This window comes from Rhipicephalus microplus, chromosome X (genome assembly GCF_043290135.1).
Source record: "Rhipicephalus microplus isolate Deutch F79 chromosome X, USDA_Rmic, whole genome shotgun sequence".
Classification (NCBI taxonomy): Eukaryota; Metazoa; Arthropoda; class Arachnida; order Ixodida; family Ixodidae; genus Rhipicephalus; species Rhipicephalus microplus.
Window position 1 is genome coordinate 91,318,175 of NC_134710.1, and position 19,021 is coordinate 91,337,195.

General features: G+C 50.0%; 1 protein-coding gene across 4 annotated transcripts in view; it reads right to left on the reverse strand.

Moving 5' to 3' along the window:
• Window positions 1–659: 659 nt before the first annotated feature.
• The window catches only part of zfh2 (Zn finger homeodomain 2), a 390,896-nt gene continuing 372,534 nt past the window's right edge, over window positions 660–19,021 (reverse strand). For all 4 annotated transcript variants that reach the window (XM_075877275.1, XM_037427400.2, XM_075877277.1 and 1 more), the window contains 2 exons: window positions 10,702–13,628; window positions 660–8,291 (listed from right to left, as the gene is read on the reverse strand). In XM_075877275.1, coding sequence (XP_075733390.1) covers window positions 1,858–8,291; window positions 10,702–13,597 — 9,330 coding nt within the window. In that variant the 5' untranslated portion in view covers window positions 13,598–13,628 and the 3' untranslated portion in view covers window positions 660–1,857. The remainder of the gene's footprint in view (window positions 8,292–10,701; window positions 13,629–19,021) is intronic.

A 19,021-nucleotide genomic window follows, 5' to 3' on the forward strand; every position in this document is an offset into this window, starting at 1 on the left:
CACACACATCAGAAACCTGTCGAACAGCTGATCAGTGCGCCGTACTTGGTAACGTTCGCGATACTTCTGCGTGCCAATCACGCTTTCCGTGAAGACATTACAAAGGTCGACATTACCTAACGGTAATTCTTTTTCCTTTCATTACTAAAAGAAGTGTGAATGGTGAAGCATTCATGAAGCCGTGGGCGCACGATGACGAGGACAGTGAAAAAACGACACACAGAGCACTCTGTCTCGAAGATCCTCAAGTGCTTGTTGTGTCATCTTTGTTGACATGCATATACTGTTCACGTAAGGATGCATTAACTTTTTTAAAAATTGCGGTGTTGCGGTCATGAACTGAATGCAGTATCTAATTTAAAAAAATACACTGCAGGTAATACGAATATGCACATAAACTAAAAATTGCAATATTGCTGCCATGAACTGAGTGGAAAATCTATTCCAAATAAAGTTCACTGCAGTTAACTTGAGAATGAGGTCAAAAGGTGAGCAGCCTCATGCATTACATAGCGAAATGTGCGCATCTTGAGTGAAAACCAATTCAGTTTGAAGAAAATCTACAATTCGCAGAGTTGTCTCTAGCGTCAAGCACATGAACTGAAGGTATGTAACGGAACCAAGCAGTAATAACAAAATGAACGAAACAAAGGCACGTATAATGTAAAAAAACAAAAGAACACTTTATTTTGCTTTTCTTACAAGCAAATTTTTCACAGAAACACACTTTACTCCTGCATCACTTGCGCTGCATATTTATTTATTTATATATATGTACAGAACGGAATAAGGTCACTACCGGCAACACAAACGTAATAAAATTATAAATGGGACGGGACAGGGCGAGAAACTAGCATAGTCATCTTTGGGGAAGGAATGATTTTGGTATACAATTCCTAGATCAAAACACAAAAGAGAGTGTCCATACTAAACAGAGTCAAGACTCATACAAATGCCAAAAGGAGAGCAGAAAAAAAAACCGAACACACTATTGAACGTAAATGTATAAACAAAGCAAATGAATTTCTCATGTACAGGCAGGCGAAACAGAACACAAGAAAGTAAGGGGCAGTAAACGGAAGACAACTAAACAAAATGCATACTTGAACATTCTTACTTTGGTACTTAAATGCACTGCTCTGTCACCTGTTTTTTAAAACCAAGTTTAAAAGAAGGAACACAATTTAGTGAGACGACCAAACATGTGAAACATTATTTAGTTGTTTTCTCCAACAGGCACTATATAGTTAAAAAAATGAATACCAACAACGCTGTTGATTCATTGGATCACACGACCACCATAGAAAAGAAATGAGAGTTTGACATTTTCATCTGGTCATCAACGATACTGTACAGACCAAAGCCACGATCAACGAATATTAGAATAATGACGAACAATGCACGTACCGCGTAATTGCGTAAATGACGGAAACAGTCGTTCAGTAAAAAGAAAACGTCCCAATAAGCAGAGGAACAGTATTTATATATTTATACTTGCAAAGTCACTTATACACATAAACGCAACCCAAGATAGGCATCTTGTAATAATTATAAATGCACTCATTGTAAATCACAAGACGTACAACAGTAACAAAGAAAGAAAGACAAAATTTTCATCAGCGCCACGCACACAATTCTCTTCCTCATCGCCAGCGATTAACAGACAGCGTCCCTCAGAGTTCGTCGCGTAAGACAGTGAATGAGGCACCAGGGGGCATCTATCTACAGGCAGAGAGCCATCACCCGGGTTTCTATGCTTCTAGGAACTGGTGTGGGGGGAGTGGGGTGGGGGTAGGCTCCGGCGAGCGGGCGAATAAATACGATGCGGATAAATAGCGGAGAAGGGGTTCGGCCGGATCATAGCTTGTTCCTACCTGAGAACAAGGTGGGGTGGATGAAGGCGCTGGGCACGCCAGCCGCCGCGCCCGGGTAGTATCCGGGCAGGCCAGCCGCGTAAAGGTACGGCGCCAGGGAGTCGGGCGGCGGCGGTGCGTCGTCCTTCTTGGGCTCGTCGCCCTTCTTGGCGTCCTCCTTGGGAGACGGCAGCGCGAAGCTGGGCGGCAGCCCCTGGCCCAGCATCTGCAGCTGCTGCACGAGGCTCGGTGTCTTGTCGGTGTCGGCGGAGCGTTCAGGAGCGCCGTCGTCGGTCATCTTCTTGATGTTGTCGATGTGGTTGCGCAGTGCGTCAATGTGCCGCTTGGAGAAAAGGTGGTCCTGCATCGAGGTGTTGCTGAACTGGTGGTTGTACTTGACCGAACACAGCGAGCACTCCTCCGGTGGCTTCGGAGGCTCGATTTCTTGGCCAAAGGTCTTGGCAAAGGCAAGCTTGGACTTTTTCTCTTTGGCGCGGGCGTTCTGGAACCACACTTGGACGACCCGCTTGGGCAGTCCGATTTCTCGGCCCAGCATTTCACATTCGGCCATGGAGGGTGTCTTGTAGTCGGCAAAGATGGACTTCATCACCTTCAGCTGGACGGTGGTCATCTGGGTGCGGAACCTCTTTCCAGAGCCCGAGACGGGGCGTGACGGTTGCTGCCCCCCTGCACCGTGAAGCCCTAGAGGCGACGTGGGGTTGGACTCAAAGAACGAATCGTCGCCGTCCATATTGTCTGTGGACTCGGAATGGGTCTCGGAGCGCGCGTCGTCGGAGACGCCGATCCGCAGGTCCATGCTCTTCTCGCTGACCGACAAGTGGTCACCGGACCTATCCGAGTCCAGGCGTAAAGGCTTGCTCAGGTCTAGGGGGGCCTCGCCGCCACTGACCTCTGCCTTGTTCGCCTTGGGCTTGACACTGAGGTCCGTCGGCGCTCCGGTCATCTCGTCCAGGTACTTCTTGAGAGAGTCTTCGTAGTATTTCTTCATTGTGCTGTGGACCAGATCCGAACCCGCAGAGGGCGAGATGGCTTTGCTTTCCTCGGAAGCGCTGCTGGTCGGTGTTCCTGGGTTAGAGTCCGCGTCGCCATCTGGGAACGAGTCGATGTTGAGCTCGCCCTTGCTGTACAGGTCTGCATGCCGAGTCGCTAAGTGGGACTCCAGCGCCGACCTAGCCTTGAACAGAGCGCGACAGAAAGGGCACCGCTTGTGGATCACTTGCTGGTGCGCCCTGAACTGGCCTTTACGTTCCCGCGCCCGCGTATTTTGGAACCACACCTGCACGACACGCTTCTTGAGGCCCACATCACGCGCAATGTTCTCGAGCATCTTGCGGCTCGGGTTGCTTTCCATCTGGTACTTTTGGTAAAGGTAGTCAAGCTGCTCCGGCAAGATTGTGGTCCGAAGTCGCTTATCGCGTGGTGGGTCGCCCGTCGGGTCCTTGTTGTCTTGCTGCTGCAGCTGTTGCGGCTGGTCTTCTTCCAGCTTGCGCTTCCATGGCAGCTGCTGCTGCGGCGGCGGCGACTGAAGAGTAAGCTGCTGCTGCTGTTGTCCCTCGTACTGCAGTATGCCGAACGAAGAGTTTGGTGGATAGTTCGGGAACAAATTGGGGTTCATTATGTGCACAATTTGATGTTCACGCCACAGGTCAAACCGCGGAAACACCAAACTACACTTGTCACACCGGTAAGAGCCGTTCTGCGGGCTTTTGCACGGCGGCTCTGGAGTCCTTGGGGATGGAGGGTTCGAGGCACTCACTATGCTTCGATCGTCACCACTGCCACCACCACCACTGCTGCCGGTCCCCGTCCCACTGCCAGACGCAGCAGCCTTGAGTTGAGCTGCCAGTGGGTTTTCATCTTTGAAGCATGAAGTCTTCTGGTGCTTGATAAGCTCATAATAGCGCTGAAACACTTGTAAGCACTTTTTGCACTGGTAGTTGAGTCCTGGCGTCCTCTGGAACCTCCCTGAGCCGTCGTCCTCCGGTGCTGAAGGCGGCTGGTTCTCGTACACTTTGCGGGCCTTCTGACGGGCATTCTGGAACCAGACGACGATGACGCGCGGACTCAAGTTCAAAAGCTTGGATAGGTACTCGAGGTCGTCGTCCTTAGGGTAGGCGTTCGTCTCAAAGAACTCCTGAAGCACCTTTATCTGATAGTCTGTGAACCTGGTCCGGTTGGCCCGCTTCCCGGAAGATCCGGCCGAAGGCGTCGACGTCATCGGCGTAGGCGTCGTGCTCGAGGACCGCTCCAGCAGGGGTGGCGGCGGCGTGCCCAGCAAGAAGCCATGATGCACCGGAGACGCCAAGTCTAGTGGCGGATCTACGGACAGCCGAGACGTCAGGGAGCTCAGGAACTCGGACTTGCCACCGCTACTGCTGCTGCTGCTGCTGCCGCCGCTGTTGTGCTGCGAAGGTTGCAAAGCAGGGGCCTCCACCTTGGGTGTTAAAAGGACGCCCTCCCCGTTTTGAGTCGCGTTAGAAGATGCGACACTGTCTTGCGTATCTGTGCTAGCAACCTCAATGCGCGCCTCTTCTTTGATAGCATCTTTCTTGACGGGAGCCTCAGACGGCGTTGTGGTCGATGATGTAGGTGCCTCCTTACTCGCAGTGGACGGAGGCACCGGCTTTACAATAGAGATGCTGCCATCGTCAGCGTTGTTGTTCTTCTCGGACAGCGGGATCACCTTGGCCTCGCCCGTCTTCTCGTACTCTTCGAGGTTAAGGTATGTAGACGGAGGGTTGTTGAAGTTGTACGGCGAGTCCTTGTTACGCTGGCGCTCCTTGAAGAGGGTATTGCGGAACCAGTGCTTGATGACCTTGAGAGGCAGGCCAGACTTCTCGGACATCTCCATCAGTTGCTCCTCAGTTGGAGAGTTGTTGATGTCAAAGTAGGCCCGCAAGATGCGCAGCTGTTCATCGCTGATACGAGTACGGGCCCGCTTTTGCTGTTGAGCTTGCTGCTGTGCCTGCGCCAGTTGCTGATGTTGTTGTTGAAGCAGCTTTTGCTGGGCAGCAAAGAAGCTAGGATCCATGGCTCCAGGCATCATAGGGTGGTTGAAGGCGGACGTTATAAGTGGATCCATATGAGGTGGCATGACAACAGGAATCAGCGGCGGATGCATATTCATGGCCGCTGCAAAGGGCATGTTCATTCCCATCGGTAGCCCCATGCCTAAGCCCATGCTCATGAGCAGCTGATTAAATTGCAGTTGAGCTGCCATCTGGTTGGCCGTCACAGTGGACGCTTCTGACACTGGCTGCTGCTGGCTCGCTTGCGGGGCCACCGACAGTGACACCGGTGGTGTTGCCGAGGCAGGTGTTGGGAGCTGCGGGGAGTGGCCTGCAGCATTATTCGCGCTGATGTTGGTGTTACTGCTACCACCGCCAGCACCATTGGCGCCACCGGTGCCTCCCACACCCACCGTCGAGACGCCCACGGCTGCACCTGGCGAAGCCCCATCGGCCTGACCGCCTGCGGCCTGGCTGCTTGCAAGGTCCAGCATACCCTCCTCCGTGGGAACCTGCGACGCATTCTTCTTGTCGTACTCCGTCCGGAAGTCGTCTGCAAGCTTGGACACGAAGTCTAGGGGCACTATGTCATGATGGACTTCTTCCCTGTGAGCCTTCAGCACCCAGATACTGGAAAACTCCTTCTGGCAGAGGTTGCATACCGAGCGGTTGATTTCTGGCATTGTGTTCTCTTTCTCTGGTTCAACATCTTCAGCTTCTTTCTTCACTTGTACAGCTTCCATTTTCGGAGATGTAGGCTTGTCCGAGCCTTCCTTAGGCTGCTGTTGTTGCTGCTGTTGGAGGATTTGCTCCCGCTTTTCGGCGTCCCTTTTCATGCGCTTCTGATTAAATTCATTGAACTGCATCACAACGTCGAACCCGAAGCCTTCTAAAAGATGCTTATACATCGGAGGCTTGGACCGCGGGTACGGTGATCTCAAACGAAGCAACTGCTGCGTCGCAGTGGCTGCAGCCTGAAGCTGAGGGTTGGTCAACTGATTATCTGGTACCATTTGTTGAGATGTATGGTGTTGATGATGGTGGCTGTGCACTGAATGCTTCTGCGCGACGACCATAGGAGATGTTGACTGGGCTACTGAGGTGGCGACGCAATACAACTGTTGATGTTGAAGGAGCGCTTCTTGTGACATTAGAATTGCACTGCAGCGGTTACATGTCACCATTCCTTGTGAAGATGCTATTTGTGATGAGAGTAACACAGGCTGTTGACCGACGTGTGAGACAGTCGACGTGATGACATGGTGCAAACAGCTACCGTCTGAATGGTCCTGCGTGGTCGGCGTCGTAGAAACACTAGCAGGAACTGGTGTTGAAGGTGCTGAATGCCCGTGAGGCAGATTTTGTGACGACACTTCCTGCTGCTTCTGGGGAAGTTCGGGGGCTTGTTGGAGGGGCTTATTTGCACTCAGCATATCTGACAAGCTTTTCTGTTGAGAAGGTTGCGGCGAGTCAGACGGAAGAGGGACAACCGATTCAGGCTTTTCTATTAGTGGCGAGCTCAAATCGACCTGGCCAGTTATCGCTAGTTCATGAAGCTTCGATGCTCTGGTTTGGTGCAGCACTGACCTCATGTGAATGTCCAAAGTAGAGCCTTGAGAGTAAGCTACCTTGCAGATGTTGCACTTGAATGGCTTCTTTTCAGACTCGTTGTTGTTGTTATTCGTAGGGGAGTGTGCCATAACTTGAGACAACGTAGGCGACTGAGGTGGAGCAACGGCTGTCTGAGATGTCACACTGTTACTACAATTACTAGGTGCAACAGTAAGTGGTGCAACATTAGCTGAACTCGGCAGCAAAGTTGGAGCTGGACTACTCCCATCCTTCAGACTCAACTTCAACTTGTGCAAGTGAGAAACAGAATTGTAATGCACTAGAAGGATGTTCTTCTGAGTAAAAGACTCTTTGCAGATGTCACATTTATATGGTCGGTTGGGGTCTAAATACTTCTCCATTGGATAACTGAGTTTTTCCCCTTTTCGGTGGAGTAATGTTTTGTTGTGACTTGTTAGATAACTCTGGCGAGTGAACGCAACTTTACAGCGGTGACACTTGTATTTCCTAGCAGGATCATTGTAGCTGTCTTCGGCCACGGCTTGACTGTTAATGTAATCTTCGAAAAATTGTTCCTTCAATGAGCCGCCTTCGCCAAGACAATGTACACTAGTGTCCATAGGCTCAGCACTTCCATCATTTTCATTGATTTGAACTCCATCATCAGTATCCATTTCCTCGTCCAACGGAGCATCTTCTTCTCTGTTGCTTTCTTTCTTTAGTAGTTCCGTCGTTTGCGGGTCCAACACCGCGCCCCCGCCACTTGTGAGCAAAGGGTTGTTAACAAGGCTGGTCTTGTACTGCTCCAGTTCTTCCGGCGTCATATCTATGTGCGACGTCTCCACGTGTTTCTGGAGCGCAGCGACAGAGCGGAAGCTTCTCCCGCACAGCACGCATTGCGTGGCCGCCCGAATGACATGGTACTGGGAGTGGAGCTGTAACTTCTCCAGCGTTTTGAAGGCCAAGCTACATTGGTTACATCTGTATTTGTAAACATGCCGCTCAGAAACTGCCAGTTGATGCTGAAGCTGCTGCTGCTGTGATCGCCGTGAATGAATTTCTTTGAAGTGAACTTGCACAGCTTGCGGTGTCATGAAATACTGATTGCACGCTTTTTTCCAACACAGATAGCCAGGACCTCGAGGAGTCTGCTTCAGTTCCAAGTGGGCCGTGTCGGTCTGGTGGCTGAACAGCTCCTCCAGAATGCTGAAGCTTTTCCCGCAAGCGCCACACGTCAGGTCTTCCATCGACAAGCAATCGTCAAGGCCCATTTTCTCCTTGTTTTCTGAATCGCTCACTTGGCAGTCAGCATCACCACTGTCAGAATCATCATTGGCTGTAGGCAATGCATTGTGCTTGGTAGTCGGGTGCTTGCCTTGTTTCGCTGTCGTCGCTGTCGATGCCCAAACAGATGTGTCAACAAGAGCAAGAAGTCGTTGCATTCCTTCAGATGTTACGTTGTGCGTCTCTACGAGATGTGACTCAATTTTGTTCAGTGCTTTGAACTGCTCCTGGCAGAGCGGACACTGCACCGACTTAGGCTGTTGCTGAGCTTGCTGTTGGGAGGAATGCTGAGATGATACGTGCGCGTGTAGTAGCGTCTGGCTCTTGGCAGTGAAGTTGCACAATTTGCATTTGTGTCCCTCGCTGGCTTTCTCTTCCTCGGAGCGATGAGAACTCGCAGCAGCTTCGGCTTTGGCGGCGTTTTCGAGTAAGGCTTGCTTTAGCATTGAACCTGGACTTGACGGACCTCCTGACTTGTTAGCTGCTTCTCTATCTTCCGCAGGCAATGCGGGGGGTGGTAGATCCACTTCCATTGCTTCCGTACCTTTGTTCTCTGGGAAGGTAGAACAAAAATAAAGCATGCGGTGAACTTACAATGTTGCACTAATACTATGGACTCCAATAAATTCCAAGACAACATATGCAAAATTGATGAACCTGACTAGCGGCAGCTTTTCTAGTATCAATATTAGGGTTAACAGTAGCCTTCAGTGCAAGGTGCGAACAACCAACGCCAAAGAGAACTTGCTCTCTTGATGACCAACCAAAGCACAATTGTTTGCCACTAACAAAGCTTGACCGCATACAGCTATTTTACCTGCCCGAATGTCACCATCGACCTACACCATCGAATATGTAGAATCAATGCAAATTTCGCATGCATATTTGTTCCGCGGGATTGCAATAGCAGATGGCCTTCGCTATAACAGAATGGGAGATTTCGTAAGGCACAGTGTAGTACGCTTTTTGCGAAAGTGAATTCATAAAGCAGTGCCCGTTTACGCGCATTCGTAGATCCAAGTGATGACCGGCCATAAGTAACGTTGCCAAGTGATGGCCTACCTGCCACGTTTAATTAATCAAATCCACGAAAGTCTGCAGTTTGGTAACAAAGACGTTTCGATATGACCGGTCTCTTAAGTAAACGCCATGAAACTCTGAAATTATCTAAATTCAGAAAAACGACGCCCTTGCTGCCACTTTTATATCTGCAGTTGAGAAAGCACCACAAGAAGCGTGGTTTCCTATTTTTGGAAAGCCCGGTGAAATAAAAAGTTTGTGGCAGCTCTTGCCTACCATTATCGTTTGTAGCGTTCGACGCCGCGTCAGCCGATAGCGGCTGTGCAAAAGCGCCCCCACCCCCTCCTTCTCGATGGAAGGAAAGCGTCGGTGTTGGCAGATTAAACTACAGCACAAGTGTTAAAACAGGAATGACAAGGACTGTGAGCATAAGCACGCTTAATTTTAAGCAACGATGCAAGTGACGTAGCCAGGGGGATGGGGGCGGTTAAGTGTTAAAACAATCCCCCCCCCCGTAGTCTTTCCATTTTGTATGTGTATATACTATACTTCAACACATACAAACAGGCGCACACAAAATATGCAGACACACACAAAATTGATGCACTATACGCTACGATAAAATATATGATTAATCCATGAGAATTGCTTCATAAGATCCCGCAATGACTGAGCAAATAAATATCAGTTAACAATTGACCAACTTCGATTACAACGCTACTTGTTGACAAAAGTTGCGTATTGGCAGACTTCAATTTTTTATCCTTCCTTTGCTCCCCTATTCTAGCTTTATTTGAAGATTATAATTCGATATTCTGCATTCTAGCCCCTAGAATTGAACTTCATCTCTAGAATGCAGCACATTCATTAAACTCAATCCACCAATCCTGATTAAAGCATTTCCGCATTTTAAAAATGTGCTGAATAAGAAAAATTGAGTTGGCCACAAATAAAGATTCCTCGAAACAAAACAACGCCAATATCCACCTGGTAAGCTTTAAGCTGAGTAGCATAATAAACCGGTCAACACCATCCCAAAATAACCAACTAGGTTGATAGTTCAGCAAGTTGGTGACGTATTATAACGTGAGTGCAAATAAGCATCACATTGTTTTCTCCACCTTGTTCAGTTCCGTGCGCTGATTCATACGCACGTTGTGGTACTCTTTTTGGATACGACACACTGAGGGCAATGGAAAATTAGCATCGCTAAGATTTCGAAACAGCGACGACAGCCTGAGTAGGTGCAGTTGAGACCAATCTATAGCAATTTTCTTCCTTGTCATTTTCTTTTAAGCTTCATAAGACAGTTATCCCCTTCGTGCTCTTCAGATATTAGGCTACACACTTAAGTTATTTCAGCTGCCAACAAACTACTTACGCTTGGTGCAATTAGTGTCCAGCAGTTCAACTTTCACTCTCTCACTCTGTAATATACCGGTGCGCAACAGCATGCCATGGGTGACTACCAACGCCGGCAACTATATACAGATCGAGAACTTTTCCTAGCTAATACTTTGAAGTTATCAACATGCTGGACGAGCAGTTTTTCGTGACAGCGCCGTCATCACGTTAGACTAGGTGACAGCCAAGCTGTTGTCCAATGAGAGACCGCACTTACAACAACGCTGGTGTGAACCCTTTCCCCGAATACTAAGGTAGCTGACAAAAAAATAGGACCATGTTATGACAGCCCCATGCCTTAATTTTCTTCATAATGTTGTCACCTGGTGACAAGTTGATTACTACTTAATGAAAAAACACCACACAGACACACAAAAACAAAAAAAACACACGGAGTAAACACATAAGAAGGGCGCGCTGTCGGCCAAAAGTCGTTTTCTGTGCGTTGCCCTTCAATTATGAAACCATAACGCCAAAGCCAGCTTTCTACCGTACTGATTACTAATGTGGACAACCAACTAAGGCTGCAAACAACTCACCGGCGTCGACGTCGAAGCTGACGTGCTCGTTGCCTGCGTACTCCTTGACGAGGAAAATGTCCTTCCAGGATTCGCCAGCCGAGCTCTCGTCCTTGGCGCGCGAGTGCTGCAAGTGGCGCAGCGAGTGCGCGTGTCCCAAGAGACCGCTGCGGGTGCGCGAGTGAAAGCCGCACGCCGTGCACTGGTAGTGACGCGCCACGTCGCCGCGCAAGTTCGACTCGGCTGCCACGAGGAAGAGGAAGAGCCTGGCCACCAGGTCGTGCCTGGCGCTAGCCGCGTGTAGCTGGAGCTTGTGCACCGAGTTGGTGTAGTAGTCGCACGCATTGCAGCGCACCTGGACGGGGTTGCTGACGTTGACGTACTTGAGCTTCCAGTCATTGCGCGGGCCACCCTCCTTTATATGGTTCACGTGCTGCAGCCTCTGCAGGTGCTTGTCCGTTTTGCAGTGGAGCTGGAAGTTAGCCCTCAGGTTGGTCTTGTAGGAACAGAGTTTGCAGACATAGCTGCCGGCCACCGCCATGAGGACTTCGTCTTCGCGCTGCCGCGTGCGGTCCTGTTGGAAGTGGGCCCCGAGGGCTTCCACCGAGTCCACTGAAAACAAACCGCAGACACAGCATTGGAACAGCTGCGACGTGTCGTCGGTCGAGAGCTCTAGGCGCAGCGTCGGGTCCGGGTGCTCCATGTCCATTGTAGGCGAGGCGAGCGTTGAGCCCGCGGCGGCCGCGGCAAGGGCCTGCTGCTGCTGGTGCTGCTGGGAGGCCATCATGAGCAAGGCATGGTTGTAAGCCATGTCCGCGAGCGCCGCCTCCGGTTGCAGCTGGCCGTCGCAGGGCAGCAAGAGGCCCGGGTGGAACTGGAACAGCGGGTCCAGGGCCTGGGCCTGCTGCAGAGCGCTCAGCTGTTGCATGTGCTTAACGTTCTGCTGCAGGACCATCATGTTGTGCGTGTGCTTCTCGCTGGTCATGTGGATGCGCAGGTTTCGCGCCACGTTCGTCTCGTAATTGCACACGTCACACCGCCACGTCGCCTTGGGTTTGGCCGCTGGCCCGGGCTTCTTGACGGCCTCCGGAAGCGCCGGAGGCTGCTGCTGCTGCGGCGGCTGCTGCTGCTGGAGGAGCTGCTCGGGTGTGGCCTGCAAGTTGCCGTTCTGGAGCTCCTGAATGTTGTTGATGTGCTTGTCGGACTGCATGTGGATGCTCAGGTTGCCCTTGGTGGTCGTCGAGTAATTGCAGACCTCGCAGCGGTATGGCTTGTAGCCGCATGTGTATGTTTCGCCTCTTGCTAGCCGCGGGTGCGGTTGGCTGGTCAGGCAGTAGATGCAGTTCAGCTCGTTCTCGGGATGTTTCTCCTTCATGTGAATCTCGAGCGTTTCTTGATACTTATAGTGCCAGTTGCACTTGGGGCATTTGAGTGTTTTGCAGGAATTACGGGAGTGCATCATTGTCATGTGGCCACCGAGGGAGCGCGACGATCCCAGAACCGTGTCGCACTTGGGACATTCCACGCCGTTGGTCTTGCCATCAGGGTGTTGTGGGCAGGCCATCACTGGCGATGCGCAGGCGTTCAGGAACGGTGGTTGTGGTAGAAGCTTGGGCGACACGCCAGGAGAAGACGAACTGCCCGCGCTCATCGGTCGTTCAGCCGACGGCGGCGAAGTCCGAGTTGGAGGCTCAGCGCTGGTTGGCAGGGTCACAGGCGTAACTTTTTCTGCGGTTGCTGCCACGACCGGAGGATTCTCGACAACTGCAGCGGCAGCTGCCGCCGCCTTGGCTATCTTTTCAATATTCGCCAAGTCCTCAAGCTCTGGCGCCAACGTTTCGTCTGGTCGATGACTGGCGTTCGAAGAGCTGGGCGGCGTCAGCACATGTGCCTGAGGACTTTCGCGAGCTTCTTGGGCCGACGGAGTTTCGGGACCATTTGTGTTCACGCTTAGAAGCGGGCCGACACCTGCCTCCGCTGGCGCCAATGAACTTGAAGATGAGCTACTGGCGATGGGATTCTTGGCTTGAAACTTTCCACTGCCGCACGGCCCGCCGGCGCTTTGTGCGGGAAGGGGCTCGAGAAAGGACAGCAGGGGCTCTTTGTCCTTTCCCACCCCCTGAATGATGGCCGAAATATTTTTCTGGTTCATCATGTGGCGCTCTTCGTCCGTCAACGTGATACCGTGCTCGCCAATCGCGTGGCCTACAAATGACTTAGTGAAACCGAAAGACAGCTTGCAGATAAAGCACATAAGAATAGGCTTGATGGGTACCGACGGATGTTCCATAAGCGGGAGGTTCGTATTCAGAAGAGTACTCCAGCCCGGCGGCCGCGAAGATTTTTTATCGTCGGCAACACCATCCGCACCATCTTCTGCGGCTCCTCTCTCGTCCTTATTCTTCTGGTCCCGCACCGAAAAGACGCGATAACTGTGCATGATAGGGACTTCAGGAACCTTCTTCTTTTCTTGCAAGAGGCTATATGCTTGGCCATAGAGGGCACTATAGAGGGCGGGATTGCGCGAAATGTGGAACGCGTTGACCACTTGCGGAATGATCGGAGGCGGCGTAACACCCGGCCCATCGACAATGCTGCCTTCTTGGTGGGGGAGGTCCAAGCTGCAGTCTTCATCGCTAACACCGTCAGAGTCCCCCGCGGTCGCAGTTTCGATGATGAAAGCCGATCCGTCCGGGTTGTACACAATCTTTCCGTTGAATGTTTCCACATCGCTGAGGGAAGAGCTCTGGTCCGACGCGTCGGCCGGATCTTCTTTAAACTGCTGGCTCGGGGGACTTCCACCATCGGCCGACTTGTCACCACGCTCAGCGCCAGACGCTGGACAGTCTTCGGGAGTCATGCTGGCCACTACAGCAGGCTGCTGGCCCGTGTCCATGCTACGCTGGGGGGCTTCCATGGCTCAGTTACGTCATGACGATGCAGCAGTTCTGCAAAAGAGAAAAACAGCAGCGCATAAGTGGCCGAATGGTAGCCCACCGTCACTCATTTCAAATAGAAAGCTTGAGCAACATACAACAAAGAAGCATTAAGCAAGCATAACGTTTACATAGGCACCACGCACAATGTCATCATGTATGGTGGTCTCAAAAGTTAATGATATGGAGTTTCGTTCGCTCTAGGCCATGGATCACCCCAGGATATAAAGAAGAAACCTTAGAAGGAGCACGAATGTTCACAATGTTTGTTTAGTCGCTATCTTCCTTAGCAGCATTACGCTGAACATTTCGGAGCCCACACATGTCACCTCAATGCAAAAAGCACTGACACGTGGCGTTTTTGCAACTTTCCCGTAAATACCAGGCAAACCTATGGCGAATTGACACACCATAACGCAACCTGTCACAAAAGTCACAGCAGCTGTCAGCTGAACAAGTGCGCGTATTTGTTACATTGGGCATTGAACTAAAAAAAAGAACTACGAGAAATAAAGTCACATGATGTATAAATGAAGATGGTGATATCAGCGTTCGTATCGAAAAAAATTTTGAGAACCCTTTAACGTTTGAAAGTTACCCCCTTTAATTATCAGAGGCGAATTCTTTAATTTCTTCGAAAATGCCACGCTTGCACGATCGAAAGCGAAACGAGCCCTGTAATGACACTCTAATCACCTAATTCCAAGATTCCCCAAGAAACTGGCGCATTTCGCTTACTTCCAAGTGCGGCTGTCTTTCTTTTATTTTCGAATGTCATCGTAAGCGAGCAGGGACCGCACACAAGGTTCGCAAAGTCCATTCGCTCGATCGACCGCGCTTTGCACGGACCACCTTTTGCGCTCATTCGCTGCCTCATTTCACGTGGGCATCCGGTGAAGAAGAGGAGAGCGGGAAAAAGAACCATAAAACAGGCCACCAGTGGAAGACGGAACAGCGCCTAATAGCGTCCGCGGGTAATTGCCGAGTATAAAATCGAATTTTTCTTGCTTTGGGCACAGTGCGGGTTCGGAGAATAATTGGTCGCACGCACAGGTCGTCACGTTCTCAATTCTGTTCTCACAACATGAAAAGAAAAATGACAACAGAGTACCAGATATATGGCGAATGCCATCAAATATTACAGCACACTAGTGCTCAGAGGTGCAACAAGGTCGCATGTCACGTGATCAGGTGATGCAGATAGAGCCGAAACAAGGTTGGGCAGGAGCTCAAGGGGGAAACTTGATCTTGCTGCAGCAGATCATCGAATCATTTGTGTTACTACGCGCCCTATACGGTATCAAAAAGGCCGAAGCGTCACCAGTGCTTCGTGAAAACAAAAGCGGTGCAAGAAAATACGAACGAACAAAGAAACAAAAACCTGCGGAAGAACAAACCAAGCTAAGCGAACAGATTAACTGACCCCCTTAAACTAGCTTTTCAAAAACATTTGTGCAGACGTGATTTTCTTAAAAGCCTTCTCCCTATCTTCCCCCCAGCCATAGGGACAACAAAGCATGTCCGTTTGATTTGAAACCCTCACGGACGTGCAGCGTCCGCTGGGTGGTTCCCTACAAGCTTAACGGTTACGGTAAACAAAGAAAATAAGGAGGTGACAAAAGAATCATGGAGAAACGTTTCTACAAGGAACGACATGACAAACAAACGGAGGCGAAGGAGAGAGAAAGGCACCTAGCCCGAGTCCCACCTTGGTAAGGTCTCTTTTTAAACAAGGATTAGGGATTATGTGTTTCCATCAGTCTCTTGAACAAAGTGCTGAATCACTCCTGCGAAACGCTATAAAAGGTGACGCATTGCGAAAGGCATCGTTTGTGCACCGCTTCCCTTTGCGATCTCTCGAAGAAGCAAAGAGGAGGGGGAAAAAGTGGTCCCGACTCAAACAACGACTTTTATAGCACCGTTGTGTGTTTTAGCCAGGGGTGATAGGAGGCGAAGGACAAAGCGCGATCAAAAAGTAAGATAGACTGCCATCTAGCAGCAGCTGGGTACAAACAAAGCAGAGAGCAGCGAACAGAGACAAAGGTGCCAGTGAATTTTTCACCGCGTGATCACGTCCTTCGTGTGGCTCTCGCATACGGGTGGGGATCCCCTCCTCGAGGTGCACTCGCTCTCCTCCTTACGCCGGGCATTCTTTGCGCACCAATTCTGAATCAATGGTGGCTTCCTTCTTTGTTTCATGCTCTATTTTTCTTCGCGGACAATTTCAAAGCATCTGCGCTCGCTTTCGCATCCTCGGCGTCTCCGCAACCCCCTAACTCCCTCCAAGCAGGAGACGGGAACACAAAACACTTATTTACACTCGCAAGGGGCCTGCATGATGTCTCCGAATGTATTCACGAGACGAACCGTTCACACGCAGCTATAACCAGCAGAAATGGCATTGTGCAGTGGCGCCTTGGCCTTCCTTTTCTTCCGCGGCGCTCCCCTTATTTGCTGGAATGTGACGCAGACACGGGGCGCGTTTACATGGAAGAAGAAAAAAAAATTATGAGATGTAAAAGCCCCGCTGCTGTCAAACGTGTTGCAACTCAACGTGCAAGGATTTGTAACTCGACTGTGGTGTTACCGGCGTGGCCAGCGAGGCGCTAACTCCCAACTACGTCGGCGAGTCACTCGCAGACAGAATTGAACCATGACCGAACCCTTAAGAGACCCGACGTTTGTGCGAAACCCTTTACGAAAAGTTATGTATACTATTGACAGAATCAAGCTACAAAGCATACAAGCCGAAAAGGCAGCTGACAGAGCAGCGCACTGCGATGAAAGAATTTATATATACCACCGGGCACGACATTTCTCACGTGGTCACACAGCGTTCATATTTCATATAACAGTAAACCATTTGTTTAGGAATATTAATAAAATTAGCGTTCACGCTCGTTTAAATACGCGTGCCCGTGGAAAAGCAGCGCTTTTCATAGCGCCAACTAATATGAGCCGCGCAACCACGGCTTTCACCGCATAGCGGGGTGGATAAGTGCGTCTGCATGAACGCTATATGCGAGTTTTTGTCCAGGACGTAGAACATAGTCGAAGCGCTGCCCCTACCTCCTCTGGTGACGTCGACGGGAGCAATAGCGAGCGTGCAAGTCTATTTACAAAATTAAATTGCAGAAAAAAACTACACACCTGCTGTCGCACTTGCTCGACTGTATACACCTCGAACGCGGTCACCCTCTCATGTCGACCATGAGTGGCGCAGGGCGGCAAGCACCTTACAGATCAGCCACACACTCCGGCTTTTGACTCGGTGAACGTGGTCAAGCGAGATTTGTATTAATAGGACACGACCGCTCTTTCTGCTCGAGAATAAAAAAAAAAAAACTCTCCGTGGCGACGCACAGACCTCGCGATGCGACGGCACATTCGGGGCGGTCGTCGGGTGGTGATATACAGACGGCGGCGAGCCCTCCAGATCACGCACCCGATTACACGGAAAGCCACAAAATGCGAGAAAAAAGAAACGCAGAACAAGCGGAAGCAAAGGATAAAGCGCTCGCAAATGGAATCTGGCAGTGCTGCCTTGAGTCAGCGTCGCGCCTAATTCGGCCAGCACTTCGAGACAAGAAGATGCCGGGGCACATGAGAGCTTGTCTTTTATCGCCAAGGCCCGGGACGAGGCGCACGGTGCTCTTAGCATCCCCTCGTTAAAAGTAATGGCGCCTCGTACGCAATATCTATATTTATAGATGCCCCGTGTGCCCCTGGCCAACTTGAAACAAACCAGCCCACACAAACACGCCGAGCCTAAATTACCGCCAACCCTCGTATATGTGTCCCGAGCTGAGGCAAGTAAAAAGAAAGAGAAACGCACACGCACACAGGCCACGCTCCGATAGGCAGGTTGAATGGCTTCAAACACGAATACAGTCTTGGCGACGGACTAGCTGACTACAAGCTACACTTGTTTCGCATAACTATACCAAGTTGCGGACAGTGACGCACCTATAAGCGACAGGAGCTCGCATATGAGCAGGCGTCAGTAACTTCGCTTCGGTAAAATGAACGTGTTTGTCGTATAGGACATCACAAAATTTTCAATCGATAGCAAGACGAGAAACCGAAGCAGACAGTTTTCAAAATAATATTTTGTGCTGCATTTGGGCACAGTAAAACGTGGTTGAATAAATCATGTTAGTGCTGGTTGCATGAATGCACACCTAGATAGGAATCTTGAAGCTATCAGTTTGGAGAAATAAGCTTTCAACATCTGCAGAGGATTACACCACTGCTCTTTTTAACACTCATCTGCGGTACATTGTTCCACGGTGTTGCTACTATGACATTATTTCCTCGACAGCCCCTTTAGGCACGGGATTTCTACCGAATGGGCATGATTTACGGCTTGGTTGGCTTCCTTCCCGCCATCATAGGACCTCTACGTTGCTTTTTGAGATAGGTAACACACTTAATGGGGAAACTTTATTATTAATTTATTTTTTTTCTGATACGAGTTGGGCCAGAGTAATTTGCAATGGACCCCCCCCCCCCCCCCCCTATATGTCAAACTGTTCCGCAAGAGCTTGACTATTTAAAGAGGCGAACAACACGAAATATTTTCAAGAGAACTGCCATGCTAAGTTCGCTTATTGTAAAGGTTCACTAATTAGCGCTAATTAGTGCCACGCAGCATTTGTTCTAACTGCGGCATTCACGTCGAGCAGTAATCATTTATTAATCAGAAATCATGATGAGCTTAACAGCTACGTCATGAAATTCACCTGCAAAGAAACGCATTGATATCATAGCCCAATTGGCACTCCTTCGCAAGTAATTTCGCCTTAGAACCGACAAGAATTTATACGCTATCAATAATTCTTACAGATCTTGACAAGAAAGTTTTTTTTTTTTGTTTTGTTGAATCACCCTCGATATACTTCCTCTTAAACTGCACGGCTGCTGAAGATGAACCTTTGTGATGAATCGTTATCAGCGTATTTCCGCCACCATGAAACAACAACAACAACAACAACAACAACAAGAAATCGCGTGGAACAACAGCCCAACGAAGTCGCGCGGCGCAGTGGAATTCACACCTTGAAAAAATATTGCTGCGCATGCGACAGTAAATATAGTTACTATTCAAATCAGCTCGATCACTTACTAGCAGAACAGTTCCTTACTAGCAGAACAACCCTAGGTTTCTCTCTTTATTTCAGTACAGCACAGCGCTTACTGTGAGGCGTGAAATTCTAGCAGTAGTTTGTCGAAAAGCGTTTGCTGCGTGCTCGTGAACCTTCGCTGGAATGCGAAGAGATCAACGCACTTGGAACGATTGCTAGAGATATAACGCGCGCTGTTCGAGTGAGCTCAGTGCCTGCCCTGAGGTAAGTTGTCTATTCGTTCAAATTATTTCTTCACATTGACATCATAATTACGACAAG